The sequence below is a fragment of the Oryzias melastigma genome, linkage group LG10, assembly GCF_002922805.2.
Source record: "Oryzias melastigma strain HK-1 linkage group LG10, ASM292280v2, whole genome shotgun sequence".
Lineage (NCBI taxonomy): Eukaryota > Metazoa > Chordata > Actinopteri > Beloniformes > Adrianichthyidae > Oryzias > Oryzias melastigma.
In genome coordinates, this window is record NC_050521.1 from 22,970,588 (window position 1) to 22,993,726 (window position 23,139).

At 38.7% G+C, this 23,139-nt stretch overlaps 4 protein-coding genes across 6 annotated transcripts in view; 2 read left to right on the forward strand and 2 right to left on the reverse strand.

Moving 5' to 3' along the window:
* The first annotated feature begins 181 nt into the window (after nt 1–181).
* On the forward strand, nt 182–7,808 carry pld7 (phospholipase D family, member 7). 2 transcript variants are annotated; one of them, XM_024283586.2, is made up of 11 exons: nt 182–317; nt 699–815; nt 2,800–3,633; nt 3,773–3,960; nt 4,040–4,214; nt 4,285–4,527; nt 5,697–5,897; nt 6,060–6,199; nt 6,287–6,452; nt 6,530–6,629; nt 7,504–7,808. In XM_024283586.2, exons 1-11 carry the CDS (start codon nt 213–215, stop codon nt 7,695–7,697), a joined length of 2,463 nt encoding a protein of 820 aa, XP_024139354.1. In that variant the 5' UTR covers nt 182–212; the 3' UTR covers nt 7,698–7,808. The 2 variants fall into 2 exon arrangements, with proteins under 2 accessions (XP_024139354.1, XP_024139355.1); XM_024283587.2 differs by lacking the exon at nt 182–317 and adding an exon at nt 472–624.
* Nucleotides 7,809–8,916: 1,108 nt separating this feature from the next.
* Nucleotides 8,917–10,533, reverse strand: smim19 (small integral membrane protein 19). The gene is made up of 3 exons (XM_024283595.1): nt 10,263–10,533; nt 10,031–10,155; nt 8,917–9,345 (listed from the first exon to the last, which is right to left on the reverse strand). Exons 1-3 carry the CDS (start codon nt 10,394–10,396, stop codon nt 9,287–9,289), a joined length of 318 nt encoding a protein of 105 aa, XP_024139363.1. The 5' UTR covers nt 10,397–10,533; the 3' UTR covers nt 8,917–9,286.
* Nucleotides 10,534–12,297: 1,764 nt separating this feature from the next.
* On the reverse strand, nt 12,298–20,359 carry fam199x (family with sequence similarity 199, X-linked). Its single transcript, XM_024283578.2, has 8 exons — nt 20,234–20,359; nt 18,657–18,844; nt 17,309–17,528; nt 17,039–17,197; nt 16,781–16,942; nt 15,697–15,880; nt 15,397–15,500; nt 12,298–13,790 (listed from the first exon to the last, which is right to left on the reverse strand). The coding sequence occupies exons 2-8, from the start codon at nt 18,821–18,823 to the stop codon at nt 13,617–13,619; spliced, it is 1,170 nt and encodes a 389-aa protein (XP_024139346.1). The 5' UTR covers nt 18,824–18,844; nt 20,234–20,359; the 3' UTR covers nt 12,298–13,616.
* Nucleotides 20,336–23,139, forward strand: part of commd5 (COMM domain containing 5) — an 8,453-nt gene continuing 5,649 nt past the window's right edge. The window contains exons 1-6 of one of the 2 annotated variants that reach the window (XM_024283579.2): nt 20,336–20,553; nt 21,116–21,276; nt 22,188–22,216; nt 22,317–22,367; nt 22,487–22,582; nt 23,023–23,098. In XM_024283579.2, the coding sequence (XP_024139347.1) occupies nt 20,433–20,553; nt 21,116–21,276; nt 22,188–22,216; nt 22,317–22,367; nt 22,487–22,582; nt 23,023–23,098 (534 nt within the window). In that variant the 5' untranslated portion in view covers nt 20,336–20,432. The remainder of the gene's footprint in view (nt 20,554–21,115; nt 21,277–22,187; nt 22,217–22,316; nt 22,368–22,486; nt 22,583–23,022; nt 23,099–23,139) is intronic. The other variant, XM_024283580.2, reaches the window with a different exon arrangement.

Consider the following 23,139-nt stretch of genomic DNA (forward strand, 5'->3'; position numbering starts at 1 on the left):
AAATCCGAATACTATGAACGAATTTTTATGCATTTTGGGCTCCAACAATAGTTTTTTCAACATTCAATCGCGATAAATATGCATGCGATGTTCCTCGCAGGTCGATTTTAGCGATATTTCTTACGGTTCCATAGAATAACGTCATATATATTAATCGGATTCCGTCAGTATTATCGTCACACCAAAGTGTTGAATTTTTAAAGTCGCCCAGGATGCCGATCCTATTACGAAGCCGCAGGTCCGTTGGAGTCCAGTTACAGCAGACGCCGACTCGAAGGTCGACCCGCCTGCGGGGACGCAGCAGGGCTGTGATCGAGGTGGGTACTTTTATTGCTCAGCTTTTCCGCCTCCTCCTCTTCCTCCACAGCCGAACTCTCCACACACGGCCACGTCGCTCGCCTGACAACGTTAAGTTGCTTAATTTAGCCTCTAAAGTTGTTTAAAAGTGTCGTAAAGTAGGTCTAACTAATAAAGTTGGATGTAGTTTGAATAACAAAACTTTATTGATTTTAGTCAGTGCACAAACGAAGTAGCTACCGTTAGTTACCTGTTCCTAGCTAACCTGAAAGGCACTTAAGATAAACAAAAACACTTAAATATATATAAGTTCTTTTCTACTGCACGGTAAGTTTATTAATTATTTGTGAACTAAAATGGACACATGTATACCAGCTGAAAATGGTTTTATTCATGCTTAGGAGTCGGATGAGTCAGACTCGACTTCAGACTCAGAGCCCGTCCCGAACCGAGCGATGGAGAGGCGCCAAGCTGAGCCGGAGAAGGAGGCTGCCAAGGAGAAAGAGGGCGACGTGACGGTGAGCTGCTAATGTCTGCTAAATGCTCGGGAACAGGACAGGTACAGATGAAGAAAGAAAGTGTGGAAGGACTGTTATTTGCACAACCGCTTGATGCTTTAGCAGCAGCCTTTTGCATCATCATCGGCTGCAGCAGGCAAACCAGGAAATATGGCTCCTCCTGCTGCAGCAAACAGCATCCGTCTGTGCATTGACTGATAAAAAAAAGTCAAATGGTTTATTTTAGTAACAGGGACAAAATAATGGCTTAAATGTTATACTTAAGCATAAAAACTGTACCATTCTTATTTAAAAATGAGGGAAAATGTGTTGTTTCCTTTCATCTTCCACTTATGAGGTTTATTTAATCAAGTTTGTTTATTTAAAACAGGGGCACATATGTTAAAATAACATTTGAGAATGCAAATGCAAGATTATATTCTTTTAGGCAGAAACAACACAGTAAATTCATAAACATAGATGCAGCAATTAAGAAAAAAGTAGACAAAGAACAAAAAAGCAAGTGTTTTTAGTGGTATGTATCTGCTGTTTTTTATAGAACTTTGGTAATTTCCTCTTTGTGGGATAAATAAAGTTTATCCTAGTTACCATCACAATCTAAGTTGTCCAAGGAAATCATTGCATTTTTTAAAAATAATTGGATTAGAAATTGCAAAACAAATGCATGGATGCAAATGATACAATTATAAATACTTTTAATCATAAATTGTATGAATGTAAAAGATAATGATATGGATCAAAAATGGATCGAACAGTGAGAGTAACCGCAGTAAAGGTAGAAAACAAGATAATGTTGGTAAATTATTATTTCTCTTCCTTTTGTGTCTCTACTGTCTGTAAAAGGAATTTTTATTAATTGTTAAAAAAATGAATTATGAATATCAAAATTTATCTTTTTAGATAAAAAAATTAGGTGTATTAAGTTAGTTGAATCTTTAATGTACAAATTCAAGGGGGAATAATACCTAATCGTTTTTTTTAAAAAATGACATATTTTCTCTTGAACATACCATTAGTTAAATATCATGGTTGTAAACTAAAGTTTGATTAATTGCTTAATAGGGAGTTGGAGGATCATTTTTTAATCCCACTCCTTTTGTTTTACTTTTTAACATTTTCATGCCATTTAACCAAATTTGTGGCCATTAAATAAAAACATGTATTTTGTTTGGGGAAATTGTACGTTCATCCATCCATCCATCTTCTTGTCCGCTTCTTCCCTTTCGGGGTCGCGGGGTCGCGGGGGTGCCGGAGCCTATCCCGGCCACTTATGGGCGAAGGCGGGGTACACCCTGGACAGGTCGCCAGTCTGTCGCAGGGCCTCAATCACACACACATCCACTCTCACATTCACATTCATACCTAGGGACAATTTAGAGTCACCAATTAACCTATGAAGCATGTTTTTGGACGGTGGGAGGAAGCCGGAGATTGTAAGTTCATAAAAAATAAAAAAAAAGGCTCACATTCTACCTTAACATGTCTTTCGACTGCTGGGATTTACCTTTTCTCAAAGGTTTAAATGATTTATTTTTATTGCTAAATTCATATAATTTACTTGTAAATTATCTACAATAGAATTACATTTAAATTGAATTAAAAAAAATATATTTGTAAAATGTGTTATTTCACTTTTTATCCTAAATCCTTCACATTTCCTAACGTCTAACTCAAGAGCTAACTTATCAAAGTTACTTTGACAGCTTAAACAAGCAGGACTAATGTGACAGAGGCAGAACCTGCTTGATGTGACTGAGGTGGAGCCACCTTCGTGTGATTGAGGCAAAACCGGTTTGAAGTCACAGAGGCGGGGCTACCTTTTTGGCGGGGCTACGTTTCTGGGATGAAGGGGGAGCTAGTTTCATGCCACAGAGGCGGAGCAGTTTCTTGTGACAGAGGCATAGCCATCAGCTATTCCCCGGTACAAAGTAAAAGTGTGGGAGTATGCTGGGTAGTTATGCTTGTTTCTTCTTTTCCTTCTCAGGAACTGAAGCTTTGCAGCATTGTGCTGGATCGTCTGGAAAAAGAAGTTGAAGAAAAAGAAGACATGAGTCGGAAAAGCGGGAAGCTCGTCTCCCGAATCCCCACATTCCAGAAACGATCTGCGGTTGGCGATCTTCCTGCTTCCAAAAACGAAGCTCCGCTGCACGACGCTCCTGAGACCGCTGGGATTGCGGAGGCACCTAAGAGCAAACCCCCCGATGTCAAGGAAACGGCACTCCCGCTGCCGTCGGTTCACATCCCCAAAGTGGGCATCGCAGTCGCACCGGTGTTCAGCAGTGAAGCTCAGGCTGCTGCTTCTTCGGGGGCTTTCAGCTCGGCGGCGCCCGCTCACGCAGACTTTAGTTTATCCGAGTCTGCTCAGAGTCCCTTCCTGATGGTCAGCCCCCGGCCGGCGCTCAGACCCGGGCAGCTCAGCGACAAAAGCTCGGACGCTGAAGCTGTCGGAGAAGATGCGTCTGCAGGAATCCTTCCACCTGAAGATTCGGCCTGCCAGGAACCAAAGAGCGACTCAGACTTTAACGCAGAGCCTGCTGAAGACCTGGAAATGTCTCCTGCAGATGTCAGCTCCATTGACGAAGTTGCCGCCATCATGGATGAAGAACCACCTTGGGAAACAGAGCCGACGATTACTGCTGACATAAGGGACAGCCGGTCTTCATCAGACGCAGAACCTGACGAGGATTCAGAGGATTCCAAACATCCTGAACCACCGGAGAGCCAATCAGAGGCGCTGAATCTCTCGGAGAAAGAAGCCATTTGGGAGGAGTCTTTTGTGGCTGCAGAGCTTTCAAAAGTGAGCTCGGCAGAATCAAAGGTGAGAAATATTCCCATCTGCTGCTTCTGTCTGTCAGTAGAAAGTTATGGCGCCACACCCAGCTGCAGCAGCCCTGGAATGTCTGCTTTCAAACGTGCGGCCTTCCAGTTTAAAAAAAATCATCTTTCCTCTTTAATAGAAGTCCAGAGGCTCTGGATTTTCCTTCAGCCTCCTCCTGCCTCTCAGCCTGCTCCTGCTGGGGGGGCTGGGTCATCACATGTGGCACTATGGACTCCCCAGGTCTGCATCTGAACTCACAGCCCAGCTGGAGCTGCATTGGCTGGAGGGCTTTAGTCTGAAATCAGAGCCATGCAGCGTGGACTGCAGGTGAGGAACCAGAAGAAAACCTTCCGTCTTTTTGATTTTGTTTGTTTCAGTCACATAAAGTTTTGTTTGTGCTGATCAGAGCGCGTCTGGTGGAGAGCATCCCTGTCGGTCTCTACGAGTCCTCTCCTTCGACGTGGCCGAGCATCGCAGACAGCTGGCTGCATCTGCTGCACAGAGCCGAGCGCTCCGTTCAGATCGCTGCGTTCTACTTCACTCTGCGTGACCTGGAGTCTGCTGACCCCTCTGACTCTCAGGTCACCGCCGCGCCACACTCGAGTAAAGCAGCTTCATCCAGCACTGATGGTTTTCCTATCTGCTCTGCAGGGAAGACGAGTGTTCGAGCAGCTGAAACAACTCGGATCCAAAGGCGTGGAGCTCCAGATCGCAGTGAACGCTCCGCAGACGTCCAGTCAGGACACGGCAGAGCTGGCCTCTACGGGCGCTGAGGTTAGAGAGGTGAACCTGACGGCTCTGACCGGAGGCATCGTCCACACCAAGCTGTGGGTGGTGGACCAGAAACACCTGTATCTGGGCAGCGCCAACATGGACTGGCGTTCCCTGAGTCAGGTAGGGCTGCTCAGAGAGCAAAACTCTTATTATCAGTGAAGTGACAGTGAAGTATCCTCGTGCAGAAAAACACCCCCAAACCATAATGTTTCCACCTCCATGCTTGAGAGTGGGGATGGTGTTTTGGGGGAGCATTTCTCCTCATCCAAACATGACGGTCTGACCCCAGCCCCTCACAATCACTGTCTAAATCAAAGGTCGGCAACCTTTAACAGAAAAAGAGCCATTTGGGTTTGTTTTCTACTGATCAAATCCTAGAAGGAGCCGCATGAACTTACTTTAGCCTTTAGGAACTTTTTTTAATACATGTGAATTATGCTAAGTAATTTTGGCATGAACAAAGGCAAAAAATATAAAAAGAAACTAGCATCTGTCAAAATGTGACTTTTTTTTTAACGTTTTTACCTTTTACCTTTAGTAGAGGCCACATTAAGGAAAATGCTAGCTTGTTAATTAATTACTAGCTGAACTCCAATTTTGCATAAAATTCCTCAGTAAATTAAATCAGCCAAAAATGTTAGCATGTTGCTAAATTAAAAGCTAAAATCTAAATTAGCATAGCAAACTCATAGGAGGCCAAATTAGCCAAAAAAGCTAGTTTAATGCTTAATTACTAGCTGAACTCCAAAAATTCCTCAGTAAACTAAATTAGTCAACAATGTTAGCATGTTGCTAAAATAGAAGCTAAACTCTAAATTAGCCTGAAAACCCCAGTAGACGAGAAACAAGCAAAACATGTTAGCATGCTGCTAAAACAGAAGCTAAACTCTAATTTTTTTTAAATTTCTACCATGGAGAGATAAAAGAGCCACATGTGGCTCTGGAGCTGCAGGTTGCAGACCTCTGGTCTAAATCCTGAAGGTGTTTATTGACAAATGTATAAGTCTTTAAAGTTGATTTCTTGATTTTTCTGTCTCTCAATGTCCAAAAGAACGAGGGACGACGCGACAGACTGTCATTCAGAGGGGTCAGCCTACAAAATCAGCAAGGGAACAAATGCTTATTTCCTCCTCTGTAGTTCGAGTTTTTTAAAATGCTGAAAACTGAAAGGGGAAGTTTCTTAAACTGACTTGATGCTGTGTAGAAACGAGTCGTCATCAGCAGTGAGCTGTTACTGTCAAACTGCAGCGGGACAGAAGTCAAACTCTGTGCTCCCCCGTCTTCCAAAGGTGAAGGAGGTGGGCTTGTCTCTGGAGGACTGCAGCTGCCTGGCTCAGGACGCCTCTCGGATCTTCGGGGTGTACTGGAGCATCGGGGGGGCCAACGCCTCTCTGCCTCCATATTGGCCCGCCAGACTGTCTGCTCTGTCCAGCTCAGAGGAGCCGCTTCACCTAAAGCTCAACGGAGTTCCTGCTCGAGTGTTCCTGTCCGTAAGTTCAGCTCCACTCTAGAGCTGTCCTGGTCTTTGCTACTTTATCACATTTAAGTCGTAATAAATGTTGAGGGATTTAAGACCAGCATGTCCTCCTCTGAATAGATACAGAGCAGTTTGATGATCCGCCTTCATCTTTGTTTGTCTCCGCCTCCTGCAGAGCGCTCCTCCCCAGATCTCAGCACGTGGTCGCTCCGATGATCTCACCACCATCCTGTCCGTCATCCACGATGCTCGGAAGTTTGTTTACATTTCTGTCATGGACTTCCTCCCGCTGTCAGAGTTCACGGAGCCGGTCAGGTAGGGCAGCTCCTTTCAAGTCCCACTCTGACCATCTTCTGTAAAATTGTTCCCAGCGGTCTTTTAATCAGGGTTCTGATCTCGTAGGTTCTGGCCCGCCATCGACTCAGCTCTGCGTGCTGCCGGGTGCACCAGGGGGGTGCAGGTCCGACTGCTGGTCAGCTGCTGGAAGCACTCACCGGCCTCCATGTTCCCCTTCCTGCAGTCCCTGCTGGTGCTCAGACGGCCCCCGCTGAGCTGCGGTGTAGAAGTGGTACGATTCCCTCCGTTCACGGCTAAAAACAAACACTGAAACAAAGATCCGTAAACCACGCCTCCTCTGTTTTGTAGAAAATCTTCAGAGTTCCGTCCACAGCTGAGCAGATGAAGATCCCCTTCGCCCGAGTCAACCACGCCAAGTTCATGGTCACTGACAGAGTGGTCTACATAGGTGCGTGCAGACTCAGATGGAACGTTCCTTCCTTTATAAATGTTTACAGAGGAAACAAATTCTGAAAAAACTCCACAACTGTTGCAGGAAAATCAGAACTTCCTCATCTGGACAAATGTTTTCTTGTTTTGAGCTGCGGACTTCAGTTTTAGAATAAACAGTTCAATTTTATTATATAAAAATTCAAATTAAATTGGCTCCTAAAGGATGGATTCAACTTTGAAAAACAGTTTTTTATGTTGTTTAAAACAACCTTAATTAGTTGAGTGTCCAAAAAAATAACCATTAAATGATTTTGCTTAAAGCACCTTTTCTAAGTATAATGGCATGAAATCCGATTAAAATATATATTTTTTATGGTTTAAATTCATATTTCTGAATCAGTGAATTTATTTTATTTCTATTTGCAATTGAAAGTCAACATTTAATTCTAGAAAAAAATGAAACGTTAGTTTTAGTTACATTTTGAGTTTTGCTGCACCCTGATGGAACTCGATTTAAAAAAAAGCACATTTGCTATTTAAAAAAATATATATATTTATTTCAATAAAACATAAGAAAAAGTGTGAAATAAATAGGAAGCAACTAGAGATTTACTTTTGACACTTTTTTTTAAATCTTGATGGATTTCTAAGAAACAAAACACACAAAAATAAAAAAAAAATATTTTATACATAAGTAATGTTGATGAAAAACCTTCCAGTTGTCTTATACTAAGCCTGATATGATGTAATAAAACAATAAATAATATATTTTTCTTGACCCTTTCAGCATAGGCAGATTGGTGATTCAGTTACTTGGGATAACTTACGGTTGGGTTTAAAACAGAGGATTGTGGGATCACCAGTCTCCTCTTCACTGTTTCTGCTCACAGGGACGTCTAACTGGTCTGAAAACTACTTCACCCACACGGCTGGTGTGGGCGTGGTGGTGAACCAGACCGGCTCTGCCGTAGAAGAAGGCCAGCAGACTCTGCAGAGCCAAGCAGAACAGCTGTTCCTCAGAGACTGGAGCTCCGAGTACGCCGCCGCGCTCTCCGTGGATGACCGTGACGTCTGTCCACATTGACGCTGCAGCTTCCTGGAGGCTGATGTACCTAATTTTGTACTTTCTTTCAGCTCAGTTTGCCTCCTCTGTGTATGCCTGCAGTTTGCTGTAAATAAATTGACTTTTCTAAAATTGTGGTATTTCAAGTTTTTTATGCCTGGAGCATTTCTGTGTTAAACAAAAGGATCTGTGCTGAATGGAATGTCATTATAGACCAGCTGAGAAGGAAACAGCAAAATGTAAGGAAAGAAATTGCTGTTTTTTAAACATTTGTTTTACAATTTCAAGTATTTGAAAAGATTTGTACCCACTGCTATTGAGCTGGTATTTTCATCTAAGTTTAATGTTTTTATGAAGCCTCTCAGGCTCTGTTTTCCTCTCAGCTACAAAGTATTAATGAATTCAATGCACCACACAACTCAAAAAAAGAAATGCTTTTAGTTGCATGTAACTCATGGTCCAGATCAGCCATGCAGAGAAATTCCAGATATTTTAGTCAGAATGATGAAAAGCTAAAAAGAAGGCAGACTTCGCAACAGTCCTGGTGAGGTAATTAAATATTTTTTTTTACATAAAAATTAAAGCAGAAAAGAAAAAGATTTTTTTTGTTTCATTCTTTTGAAGTGTTTTACTGTGTAAATTAGATAAATGTAGAAATGAAACCCAGTTATTTAAAACACATCAATGTAGAGTGCTGTGATTGCAAACTTGGTGGATGGCAGTAAATCTAAGCGGGAAAAACGTAAGCATTTAACATAAATTGTGCCCCAAAAGTTATCTGCAAATGTCTCACTATAATCTGGGTCCCAACAATTCATTTATTTCAGATTACTGAAAAGATTTACCTAAAAGATTTGGGAAGTATTTTGTTTGGGTTATGACAGACTCGCATAACATATATGCTTAAATGCAACAACAATCCATACAAGAAACAGTTCAGCTCAGAATATAAAGAAAAAAAGCGAACTTGTTGAATATTTTCTTTGAATTTTAAAGTGGAAAGAGTAACTGGAGCTGCACTGTGGATGGTGTAGTGGTTTGGAATCTTGTTTCACAGTGAGAAAAACCGACTGGGTATTTTCTGTGTGGAGTTTGTGTGTTCTCCTTGTGCATGAGATAGGATAGGCTCCAGCAACCATGTGATCCCAAAAGGAATTCAGCTGCTTCTGAAGTTGGATGGATGGGAATAAAAAAAAAAAATACTCAGATAATCCCTTGACAAGAACCTGCAAAGGAAACATTCTGATTTATGTGCTTTTATTTTTAGGAATAATCATTTATAAACACAAACATAAAAAAAATCACAAGGAACTGTTTCTCATGTTAAAACTAAAGAGTACTGGTCAATACTCTGGAAATTCTTCATTCCGAACGTCTCCTCTTCTGCATCAGCTCTGCTTCAATCACCACCTTAGTGTCTCTAGTGAAACCTCTGCTTTGTTCCTCCTTCCTGTTTGGTGGATCACAACAAAAAGCAAATGTCCTTCCAAAAACAAAAATTCCCAGGGAGGATGGGAGCGGTGTCTTTAACACATTATAACAGCCTTCCGAGTCCTTGCATCTGCACAGGAAGTGCTTAAATGAGCGGATGTTTGGACAAAACGGTGAACTCATTCCATGACGAGCTGCACACTGTCAGTCTGCTGCTGCTGCTGGTCAAACTTCCTGGCTGGAGGACGGAGGAAAACACAGATGTTGGCATTTCATGCATGTCTGCAGCCATCTCCAGCCCTGATTACATCTACACTTGAAGGATACATCTACAACTATAAAACGTAGTTTCAAAAATTATTTTTTAATGAAAGGATTTTCATTGTTTGCACAATTGTCTGCAGTTGATTATGTTAATCAGATTTCTCAACAAACACAACTGAACTTATGAAATCAGAAAAAATGAGGAAAATATGCCTTTTTATCATTGTTTGCAATGTCTGTATGTTTTGTTTTTAAGACAACAGGTATAATTTAGCTACTGTGCTAATTCTAGCATATTTGTGTTCCGTAATTCAAGAAAAAAGACTTGTGTTCATTGTTCTAATTTAAATAAATACATTTGAAAATCTTCCGATTTTTTAAATCAGCATTATCATCACAGCTGATAATGAGATTCATCATCATAGTTGTTAGTTTCTTTTTCGTTTGCTAAACATGCAAAAAGGCTCAATGTTTGACCAAATATATTAGATTTTCCTGTTTAAAGGATCACTTGAATATTCTGATAACTCGAGAAATCAGACAAATATCAGTTGTTGTTGTTGTTTTTTTGGTTCTACGGACTTGTTTGGTTCATGTGTGTTCGTTTTGTCCTTAAATTAAAATCTATCTATTCAAAGTATTTGTCCATCTATGCTCACCCAGAGAGTACATCTCCAGCTGCTGCCGCAGTCGGACCTTCTGCAGGCTGTCGTAGAAGTTGGGCTCCGGGCTGGTACCGACGGTGGGAGGCAGAGAGAAGATGCGCATGATCTTCCTCTTGTTTCTGCTCAGAGACAGACAGCAACTGGAGTCATCACAGGATCACTAACGTTTATTTGATTATTTTTAGCTCATTAATCCCATTTCGGGTGACATGGAAACCGTACTTACTTCCTGGCGTACATGAGCAGGCACAAGCTGACCAGGATGACCAGCAGGTAGACGTTGGTGGCCTCGTTCCAGGCTTCATGAACCGAGTAATCGATTGACTCGGGCTCGTTTCCCAAAAGTCCGTGAGAACCCATCAGATAAAGTTGTGAGCAAATTCAGTTAAATAAATGCGAAAATACACCGAAATATATCAGAGTTCTTGCATTTTCAGTGGCTGCGCATCCGGGTGTAAACAATACTACGTCATATCCGCATTTCTTCTTCTTCTTCTGTCTTCACACGCGCTGCTGCCCCCTGCAGTCTTGAGCCAGAACTATTTACATTTTACACGAATATTTACAAACTCATCAAAATAATGATTTCATGTTTGCAGATTATTTGTTTATTGTAAAAATGTTACTGTCAATAAAGTTCATTCTAAAGCAAGGTCAGTTCTATAACTCCTATTCTCTTTTAAATGAACTTTTATTAAATGTGTAGTAAAGCAGAAAGTGTGGTTGGATCCATTGAAAAAAAAGCAAATTCTTAAAGCTAATGTCAAGCTGATTCTTCTTCCACTGACTCTTCTTTTATATTTAGATGATTGAAGTGTAAATAAATAACTGATGAACAAACAGGAGAACAGTCTGGCACCTCCTCACACTGACATGGTGGAGGAACAGACTTCTTGTGGCGTTGTATTTTTGGAACGCCCACTAAGAAACCTGTCTCTGATCCTCTATGTTATGTGGAATTTGGTCTTCTGTGTGGAGATAGTTGCAGGTTTAACTCCTACCTGGAACTTGGTTTTAAGGAACGGCGGTAGGACGATTCTTGAGGCAACTTAAATATAAAAATGGAGCTGAGAATTTAATAGTTGATGCTATTTTGTGCAGCATCCACTACGTGAAGGCTTCTTGGGGGCTTCTTCATCTCCTCTTGAAGCCAATTGTTCATTTTTTTTTACCCCCTTTTTTCTATTGGATTGTATGTATCTGTTTCTATATTTTCTGTCAAAGTGAGAGGTTTTCTGTCTGTTCTTTCTTCTTTGTGCCTAATTGTCCAGAGCCCCTGATTGGATGAGGATCTCCATGGCAACATTTTAAAATTGAACATCTTCTTTGAACCTCACCCCATTCCAGATCCATGTAAAATGTGCTTATCTTCAAGTAAATAGTTGCTTGATCCCAGATTACTTTTATTCCTGGGGTCTTAATGAGATTATTTTGAGTCATTAGGGCATTTAGTTCCTTTTTTTCTTCTCTTTATGTTATATTCTTTTACAATCCCCTAGACTGGGGGTGTAACACCCACTAACTTTGGCGGGACCCACAAATGCACCAAATAAAACATAGAGGTTTTTGCAAATGTACAATTTATTTCTCGATTTAACAAAAAAAATAGTCAAATGTTATTTTTTTTCTAAATAAAGTCATAAATGTAAAATTGACACATGACTTGCTCTTTGGCAACTGCCAAAATGTTTTATTGCATTTTTTCTAGAGGTGTTCATTTGAAGAACGATTTGATTTATATCATAAATCGTGGATGATGATGAAATTTATAGTCAATATTTATTCATTTTGAAGGATCCGATTCCCTGATCTAAAATCGATTCGGGACATCTGCAGCCAAAAAATCAGTTTTGCGGATTCCTTGCATTACGTTTAAGATAATCAAGTGCATAATAAAATAAACTTAATATATCTACCTCTATCCAAATGGTATTATCCATTAACAATATTCATTTCATTCTGAAACCAGCTTAATTTGATTAACAACCCACCTCTGATTAATCAGGCTTGACTGTACAAATGTAATTCAATTAATGGATTAACTACTGCACCTCTTCACTTTTACCATATAAAACCAATTTTTAAGAGGAATTTTGGTCAATTTAGAGTTAAAAGTATTATTTTAAGAGATGTTACTTTTGGATGAGTAATTTTAATTCATTCACTTTCACCCTGTACACCTAAATGTTTGCAGGTATTGTTTTTTTAAATAGATATAATTCAGTTTTATTTATTATAATAATTGCACATAAAAAACACAATAGGGTACAACTTAGTTTATTTGTCAAGTTTACAGCTCCTCAGAACAGCTGGTTGGACTCCCATCCAACAACAAGCAACATCAGTGGTTCATGGGAAATATTACACAGAAACTGATCTGCTGATGGTCCAAGTCTCGTCTCTACAGTGTTTAGTTGTAGTGCAGCATCACTGGCGCGGGTCTCGTTAGTTAACTCCTTCTTAGTTGCACAAATGTTTCATCACACGAGATTTCATCTGCTTTTTTTCTTCAAAAATGATCTGTTTTCAAAATAGAAATGTAGTAGTTCATTGCTAGCGAAAGGTTAAAGCTGCTTCTTCTTATTTTTTTACAATATAGTTAGCTTTATACACTCAACAGCACATTTATAATAGAAGTTTTAGGTCAGCAACTGCAGTGGTCGATTCAAGCTGTTCTTAAAACCAGTAAAGCAACACAAAAAGGAGGAAAAACAAACAAAAACTACACTTACGGTAAACTTTAGTGGCGATTCGTCACCTCAACAGACTAAACTGAAGTTCACAGCTACAACCACCTCTGAAAAACTAATAAGACTTTAAAAAAATGGTTATAATGCTGACGGCAATCAATTCATTTAAGTAGGAGTGTTCACAAAGAAAACTTTAGTGACACAAAAAGAATCAAACGACAGGAAATAATTTTAGGCTTTAAGCTGCGACGACCCATTTCTTTTACAATCCTGAATCAGTTTCACACAAACGGAAAACTTAAACCCCTTCCGTCGACTTGAAAGCAAGCAGTAGTTAGAGTATCTGTCGCCTATTTACATCATGGATGGGTTTTACTGACAGGAATACGCCTGTAGTGATGCATTGCCCGACCACACCAGCAGTCGATCTGATCATGCAGTTTTCAGTGCTCCCTCCAGGCCTTGATGAAATGGAGCCATGACGTTCAGCGGATGGAGAGACAGACCAGAAACAGCTCCCACCATCAGCCTGCTCTGTCGTCCGTTGAAGTAAGACGCGCTTAAATCCCGACCATGTACAGCTGAAGCCTCAAATGAAAGGATTCTGCTCCCTTTCCTTGGTCTGATCTGTCCTTCTGGAGGTCATGGGTTGATCGAGAGCGATGGTCAAAAGCCTTTTTTTTTTTTTTTAAGTTTTTACAGTCTGGAGAGTTTCCAGCAGCATTTCAGCTTCATGACAGACAGCAGAGCGATTAAGTAGGACTAAAAGCACTTGTGTGTTGCACTAACATCAGCACGTAAAGCGAGGCTACAGGCTGAGGGCGCGCAGTGGTCTGGCGGCGGCGGCGGGGGGAGCAGGCGCAGAGGGAGCACTGACTGGTTCACTGCTGTCACATCAGTATGTCCAGGTCGTCGGCGTGGTCGTCCTCCTCCGTCACCCGGAGCGACAGCACCTCCTCGTTCAGGAAGAGTCCGCTCAGGCGCTCCTTCCGCGCCTGCCGCTGCTCCTTCAGCTGCCGCTTGCGCAGAGCTTTCTGCTGGAGTTTGCGCTGCTTTGAGCGTTTCTGAAAGGAGGGGAGGAGCCAACAAATAACTTATTAATATATTCACAGGTGAAAACAATTAGATGATTTCTAGAGATTAGATTAGAAGAAAACGCCTAATTTTTACTGTAAAAACCTGCTAAACTCGGTCTTATGCTTCCAGATAAATTAAATCAAAATTTAAACTCTTCAAAGTCTCAATTTATTTATTTATTTTTTAAATGAAATTACTTATTTTCATTCATTAATTCACACACTGAGAATACAACCTTAATTTATTACCAATATTTATGAGATAAAAGCAGCAAAACCTCTTAAAATTAGGGAAACATAAGCTTAGCTTTCACTTTAATTGATCAATTTTGCACTTTTTTATTGTTTTCATGCTAAGAAATACATATTTTTTCATTTATCACTATATTTCTTTCTACAACTTATTTCCATAAAGAAATGTGTTCTAGAGATGATAAAAATGTTAGATCCTTTGGTGGTTTTTCATTAGTGTAAGTGAAAAACTCTTAAATAGTTAGTGTTCTGTGTTAATAGTCTGTATTGTTTTTTTGTATTTTCAATCTTTTCCAGAGCTTTACAAACCTTTTTTTAAATGTGCATTAAAATTCTAACAAAAACAAATGATACTTTGATCATAAACAAGGAAATACTAACTAATGCTGTAAAACAATAGGAAATAAGAGCACATTTTATCGTATAAAAAAAAGAGAATTTTACTTTTTTTAAGTTTATAGAATGATTTTGAAGAGCACCAAAATAATCTAACTGTTTTTAATCACACAATTCATTTCTAACAATATTAATATATTTAATTTAATTTAACAAAATGACTAAAATGATTTGCTTTTTAATCTTTAAAACAAATCAAAAATATTCTGAAGGATGGAATATACTTGAAGAAACTTCAACTGTTCAAATGGAAAACCTTTGATTAGGATTTACTCTCCAGATTTATCAATAGCCATAATTCACCTGATCACATAGTTGAGTTAAAAGTATTAAATAAAAACAATGTTTTTTTGTGTGCATATTTACACTTTTCTAACTGTGGAAGAAGCATCAGCTTCACACGGAGTAACAGGAAGTTGATTTGTCAAATTATGTTGTTAATGACGATTAATTACAGACAAATTAGAGTGTCTTTTTAATGTAATACCCTTTTTAATTTTCCCAAATATAAAACAAAAGGTCCAACTGTTTACTTGCATGTTTTATTTGTGACAGTCGCTGCTGTGGTGTCATTATTGTGCGACTTTGTAGTTATTTAAACTTCATAAGGTCTTGTTTTATTTGTATTTTGATCTCTTACTCTGCTACAACATAACAAATTTAATTGAAGATACCTCAAAATTAATCTTTTCCCAATCATTTCTCGGTTAGATGAAAAACGAATATATTAGATTAATTCATTAAAGGTCAGAATTAATTAATTGCATGACAGTAATGGTTTCTTCTTTCAATTCAACAAAGTCATTTTTGCCAAAAAGAGTGAGTGAAAACACCACCTTTGGTCTTTGATAGAAAAAAACCTAAAAACATTAGAAGGATTGGAGGTAAATATGAGCAGTAAAAGCACAGGATTGACTCTGTGCTTTCACACAGTCGATGTTCTTACTTTGGAATCTCGTATTCGCTCTGCAGCGCTGGACAGGTTTCCGTCGCTGTGAGCTCTGCTGATATTAGCAGCGCTGCTTCCACTGCAGGCCGAGGCTGGACCACCTAAAGCGCCACATCACACAAAAATACAACCGGAAATGAAGAACTCCTCACAATGTACTAAAATGTGTTCATATTCCAGCGGTAAATCCTCCTTCAGATCAGCTGGAAAATAATAAAGTTTTTCAGCTGCAGCCGTTTGTGAGGAAACTCCTCTTATTTTCCCAGAAGTCTGAGGGTCTTCTCAGCAGCCTCTCACCTGCCACAGAGTTGGAGGCAGTGGAGCCGGTGGAAGAGCTGGCTGAGCTGACCATGCTGGCGTTGCTGCTGCTGACCGCGCTGACGCCGCCCGTGCTGGCGCTGCTGTGGCTGCTCCGCTTCCAGCCCTCCCTGGTGCTGCTGGCCCGCTGCCTGGGGCCGTGCTCCCGGATGTAGTTACGCACCTAAACGCACCACGAGAGACACGGATGGTGAGAACCTTTCATCAAGTTTTACCATTTCTGTTCTATTGCTAAAAGCTTTAAATTATGCTTTAAATTGGGATTATTTCTGCTCACAGAGGTCATAATGAGTATTGTAATCTAAAACTGTTTATTTGTAAAAAACTTTATTGAACAAAAGTCAGGCTCAATCATAAATCAAAATTAAAGTGACAGGCCAGCACACACAAAGCATACCAACACGTGCATTTTGTTGTGTCACTTTAAAGAGAATAGCTGCAAACATCAAACACTGCTTTGTCATAAAATATTTATCGATAAGTTTGTTTTAATCCAAGACAAAACTACTTAGTGCATTATTTCATCATAAATCAAAATGTTCACAATAATCAGCTGTTATGTGCAACGGTTTTAGAGACGGTTTCCGTGGTGCAAACTTATATAAAAATGGAGATATCTTGTCATTTCTACATTAATGGGGAATATTATAAAGTAGGGAATAAAACACATTTTGAGATATTTGTCTACATAACTGCACATGATACTCCTGAAGTGAAGAGAAGGAGTGAAGTGCAGATGAAGACACCAGGACAGTTTGGTTTTTTTTATTTTTTTGTTGCATTTTTTCCATTCTTTTTATCTTGTCTTTGATTATTTGGAGGAATTTACACATTTTCTTGTGAATTTTTACACTTTAACTTTGCTTTCATCACAAAACATTTTTTTTTCTTTTGCATTAAAAAATGAAAAATGTTACTTCTTGGAATTGTGTTTTTTGTATAGTTTCAGGTTCATTGTGAAATTATTGTGTTATATAACAAAAAATATATAAGGAAGGTGAGGTTGTGTTAAAATAAACAGAAGCAGATTTGGTTGAAGTGTTTGTTTCTGAGAGCTGCTCGCCTGTTTGAGTTTCTCGTCGGTCAGACAGTTGAGCTCGATGATGAACTCGCTGTCGGTGGGAGAGATCTGAGCACACGGATCGATGATCTTGATAATGTCCAGCTGTTCTCTCAGCCCCATCTCCGTGCTGACCTTCCGACTCAGGTACTCAATGTACTCCACCTGTGATGAGGACGAACAGCAGAAACAAACATTTGAACTAAAAGCAGAGCGTTTGTGGGGTCGCTGCAGGCGTGAAGATGCAGCGAGTTCGTCTACCTGCTCATCGTTACTCATGGCGCTCCATGGAAGTTCATCCAGGTTGCGGTGGGGGTGGGGCTTCGGCTTCCTTTTGGAAAACAAACAGGGTGAACTCGGCACGCTCGGGATGATGTCAGAGAGAACATCGCTGCCGCTGGCGATGTCACTTCCTGGCAGCTGTGACAAAAAACACAAAAAGATTGAAAACCAAAGTCATGTTTCTGGGAAATTCAAAGTGGTTAAAATACATTAGACATCTATAGGATGAAAAAGAGAGAACCTGATTACCTGCCACTCGAATTCGCTGTCAGACCAGTCCCAGTAGGTGCTGATGGAGGAGGAGACGTCGCTGCAAACGCTGCCTTCAGGGAACAGGTCCAGCGACGTGAGCTCCTGGTCGTCCAGCAGAGAGTAACAGTCGTCCTGATCGCCCACAGAAACGGAGGAGAAAAGCTCCTCACTGCACTCTGAGCTCGCTACACTGGTCCCACAGGAGGTGAGGTTCCACCTGCACACAAAAGGGGCACAGCCCTTGACAGTTAATTCTGGAACTGTATGAATATAGATCTGATGACATGTTTAGATCTGGAGAGGGTAATATTTATTGTAGGAAAATACAACACACATTTCATATTTATATAACACATAAAAACTGCTAATTTATGCCTTTTATTTATATACATTCATATATTTAATTGTATCTATGTCTTTACTTGTGTTTATTCTTAACGTTAATGTAAACTGGTGAAAATGTCTTATCCAAGCATCCTTTATTTTAAATGGAACAATAGGAACAATGTTTTCATGTGATATTGTTAAAGTTTTGACAATAAAGATCTGTCCATCAGACAGACATATACATACATACAATCAAGGAATTGTATGAATACAATCAGAAACTTTAAACCATGAGTATTTATGTTGATTTTTACCAGTGTAGGTTCCAAATAAACCTGTTTATATCATGAAGAATTGATCAGAATATGTTCTAATGAAGTAAAGGCTCAAATACTCTTTTTCCACCATATTTGGTCTCAAGCCGATAACTTGTTTGAGTATAATGCACTGGCCAATGGTCCACAGCCTATGGTGCACAAATAAGAAGGGTGCAACATTTTTTTATAACTGATATATATGATTTTTTTGTCTTCTTTCTGCTTCTCCCCTAAAAGAATAGACACGTCATCATTTGATCCTTTAATGTTCTGAATGCTTTTTTTTTGGCTTTAAAAACACATGGAAGCCAGGCTCTGCACAACAATGTTTAGACAATAACACACATTCTTTCAGTTTATTTTGAAACAGAAAAATCTCTCTTTATCTTGGTTTCTGTGAAGCCCTAAATTACTTATTTTTAATCCTGTTTGATGGAAATCTGCCTTTTTCCAGAATTCTTTAAAACCCTTCATGCACTGGTAAACAACTGGTAGCTATAGGATACATGGAATTTCTTGGAAAATGGATGTCTTGCAATTGAAAATCTATTTTTTAAAAACACAATTTAAGAAAAAATATGACTTTCTATTACTGGTAACAATCCTGAAATATGATCTAACAAAGTTACAAAAGTCTTACCCTGACAGAAAGTTTACATCACCGTAATATTCCACATAGAAAGACTAACATGTTTACTTGCCTGTTGCTGTGAAAACGATGTAATGGATCAGTTCTGTGACAAGATGACAACTGACAGTTGAAATCACTAACATCTAAGGTTCCCACATCACTGAGGTTGGCTCTCTGAGAGAGCAAGGGAAAGGGCTCTTCTGGAGCCAGAAACTTCTCGTACAGAGATTCAGACATGGCTGGATAAAGCTGGAATACCTGAAACAGAAGACAAAGAGAGGAAAGATAAGTAGAAGTAAAGTTATTGAAAACTCTGAGATTTTAACGCAGAGGTTTTTAAAATGCTGACATTTTGTAAAAGCCAAAACGTTCATTTGCTCAAAAAACAACTTTTCACACACAAAACAAGTCCATGCAGTCTCAGGTTTATATTTCTAATGTAGAATTACTTACACTGGTGGGTAATTGTTAGTGAGATTCTTAGATAAAATGGAAGCTGCCACATTAAGCTTGTTTACATGAAATCTGATCATTATTGAGTCACCGTAACAATAACATAACCACACAAAAAAACTTCTACTTTCTTCACCGAAGTCCCATTCTTCAAACTCAACTCAGTGGTCTTTTAATTATGATTAAGAAGTTTTTAGCAAAAATCAAAAAGCCTGATGTGTTTTTTAAGACATATTTTCAGCAGAGCCGCAGGAGCTCATTAGAAATATCTGTGTTGAAGACAGGACTCAGTGCGGAAGTTAGCTTGCACTAATTTCCCATCAACCCTCTTTTTACACGCTAGCTTATAGCACCTCACAAGCCCAAGCCAACATTAGTGTAGAAAAAAAAATGGTGAGCAACATTTGAGCTATCCAGTTATACAGTTAAATCCACCCCAAGTCCAGTTACAAAGACACGTAGGTTTGAGACTCAAATGTATCCACAAGACTAAAAAAAATTGAATAGTTGACAGCAATAATCAGGAAAACAAAATATAATTCTGCTATAAATGAATCTATACTACGGGTTTGGTTAATTTACCAGCCCTTAACCTTTTTGTAATATACTTTTTTTCCCTCATGCCTTTTCAATTTTGTAGGATACATCTCACAGTTCAACCAAAACAAGTCATAATCTGAACCAAACAGGGACAATTAAAACAAAATCAAATATGTCTCCTTGTGAATGATGAATAAAATTACAATTTTTAACTCTTAAACTTCTCCGCAAAACCTGTGTATGATGAAATTACTCCATGTTATAATTATACTGTCTCAGAAAATCGTACTGTGGTCATGTAAGGAGACTCGTTGGTAAACGGGACTCGATGGACGTAACCACGTCACGTAATTAGTTAGAAATATTTATGTAAGCATATTAGGACCAACTGGGCATCCACAACAACGGAAACAATATTTATAAAAAGGAAAACCGAATCTGTGGGACTCTTCGTATTAACAACAAGCTAACATTACCCCCTAAGCTCATGTCAACACAAGCTAGTCCCGCTAGCTTTTAGCTAACATTCCAAATAAAGCTCAATTTAAGCAAAAGCCTTGAACTTAGCGATATATTTTAACATTTTAAACAATTTGAATCGACAAAAACTCGGTTTAAAGTATGAATGAAACACTACCAAAGCCAAATACAAACCTTTATGTGCTTAAAGAGTAACCTCCGCCATCTCCATTTGCAAATCCTTTCTTTACTGACGACGTCACACACTGTTGTCGCGAGATTTTAGAGTGAAAACTGCGTCACGTGGCACGAAGGCGGAAGCTGTCACATAAACATAAACCTCTCGTTTTTTTATGTTTTCACTCTATTTTAATTATATTGCTGCCCATTCAGAATGTCGTCTGGTCATGCAAAAGATTTAGGCTTTCTAGGAGGAAGGGTGCCTCCGGAAATCGAGTCAATGTCAAAAAATCTGAAGGATGTGGATCAAGATCTGTTTAGAAAACTACTGAAAGGTAAATCAATGTATTTGGCAAACGATTTAAGCCTATTATGGTGGGTTAGCATGTCTTATTTGTTTTTTTTTCTATCGTTGAGGAATAGAAAATGCTTTAAAAACTTTTATTTTCTTGGTCTTTTTTTTGCAAAAGGGGTTATTATTGCATGCATTGCTCCTGACTATGGTTTAGCATAATGTAAAAATATATTCTCCTTCAATTTCTTCACCAAATAAGCCTTTAGTTTATACACCAAATATTGTTTTTATCCCCCTTTTTTATCATCAGTGTAACTTTTACATTATTTGCGAAAGTATTATAGCACAAAATGTACTTATCTTTGCCCTATAATCCATTCAATTTAGTAATTTTTATGTTAAATATAATACCTTTATACTATACATTCTAACTTTGCTTTTATCTCTATTACAGTATAAAGAAAAGTATTTAAACTTCTGTAATTTATTGTAGTACATGTCATGCCTAAAGTTAATAATTGTTATTGTCAATAATTGTTCTTAGTTTGAGTTTCAGGGTTTTTATTTTTATTTTTATTGTAATGTTGTGTGTGTGTGTCCAGCTGTGGTTAGTGCTCTGGAGGGGAAGGACTGCCGAGAGGCCATGAAGTCGATAGCAGAGACTACAGTCATCTCACAAGAGAGGCTTAGCCATGTCATAGCAGGGATGCACAGAGTGCTCTCTGAAGCCACTCGCATCCCTGCAGCGTTACTCAAACAGGAGGTGAGATACCGTTGATGTACGGTAGAAGAATTTGGGTTTATATATATATTTATTGTTTACTTAAAGACCAGACAAGTGTCTTGGCCATAGTAGATATTATCGCTTTCATCTCACAGTGAGAATGATCTAGTTTAAATCCCAGCTGGGTTATTTCTGTGTGAAGTTTACATTTCCTCCTCATGCTGGTTGGCTCCAGCAGCCTCATGATTCTAAAAGGGATTCAGTGGATTCTGAAGAGGATGGATAGAAGAATAAATTCCCATTTTTTGGGGATTTTTAATAAAAAATACAGATTAAAAATAAGTAATTTAAAATGTATAATTCTGTGGGCAAAATGCAAATCTGAAAGTGTCAGCTTTGAATTACTTTGGTTGGGATCATTGGAATGTTTTTAGTGGAATTCTTTTTAAAGTTTCTTTAGGATAAATCAAGTCCTTGATATCAATACATTTGCTCTAAACTCTGGTGCATTGCCTTTTTAAATCTTCTGTTACACCAATTTGCTTTAAGCAAAGTGTAAAACTAAATCTGAAGTTGTCTTGAATCATGAATTTTGCTAAAGCAGACATGGGTTCAGCTATGTTGTCACCTCTCTGTTCAACCGCCACCTTCTGCATTGGGGGGAGGCTCAAACAATGATTAAAGATATTGGGAAAATGTGATGTAAATAAAGACAAAATCAGTTTTTTTTAAAACATTGAGTTTTATCCAGTTTGTTCTATTTAAGTCGAATATCTAAAAGATATAACATGGACGTTTACAAGCTTACTGACTTTTCATAATGTAGTAAATAATACAATTAACTTCATGGCTTCAGTATTGGATCTTACTGTGTCAGATATGGCAGGCTGGAAATGTGCTTAAATATTTGAAAAAAATATTTAAAAATCTTTGCTTAATTTCTGTGTCAGGCCTTCAAAGAAGATCTAAGAGAGCTGAGGTAAGGACTATGCTTTTTTATTATTATTAAAATCCCACTGTTCACATTTATCATTTTAAATCTGCTCTCTTTTGTAAAATTCTCTTGTTTCTATCGTCAGGATACCTGAAGACTTTATCACAGATTTCTGCAGTGTGGTTTTTGGGAACCGGTATGTTCCCGACTTTTCATACTTCATACATTTGGTGTGGTGCAGCCCTTTATATAACTCCAAAGAAGACATCTTAATTAATTAAAAGTATTATATTGCTCTGCTCCTTGTATTTGCAGTCGAGCGGTTCTGGAGGCAGCTTCTCTGCAGAAGGATCCTCACCTTCCCACAGTGGACGAGTTTAAATGGAGAGTGGATGTCGCTATTTCTACAAGGTAGCCAAACTGCAATAGAAACTCTCCCTAGATTTAGGTAAAAAATTCTGAAATGTACTTTAGACAAGCAAAATATATCTATTAAATTAGGTTAAAAAAAGATCTTACCAAGAATTCCTATTTTTAGAGAAAAAAAATTCACTTTCTTGTTAAGATTGTTTTTCTTGCAACACAGAAAACAAAACAATATTTCTTGAAACAAGGTTTTTTTTACTCTCTTAAGATTCAATTTTTGCTGTTTTTTTATCTGAGCCCTGGCAGACTAACAAAAAAGTGACTCTATGTTGGAAACTTTGGAAAAAAAACTCTTTTCAAGTAAGCAAAAAAGGATTATTTAACATTTTAGAATCATTTTCATCCTGACACTTGACTCTAAATAGTTCTATTAATGCATAATACGTAAATATATTTAATGAAGTTGTATTTTTCTGTGTCCTCAGCTCTTTAGCCCGAGCCCTGCAGCCTTCTGTTCTAATGCAAATGAAACTGTCTGACGGGAAGTTTCACCGCTTTGAGGTACTTTGAGGCTTTGTTGTTTCACTCCAAATTGTTTAAAA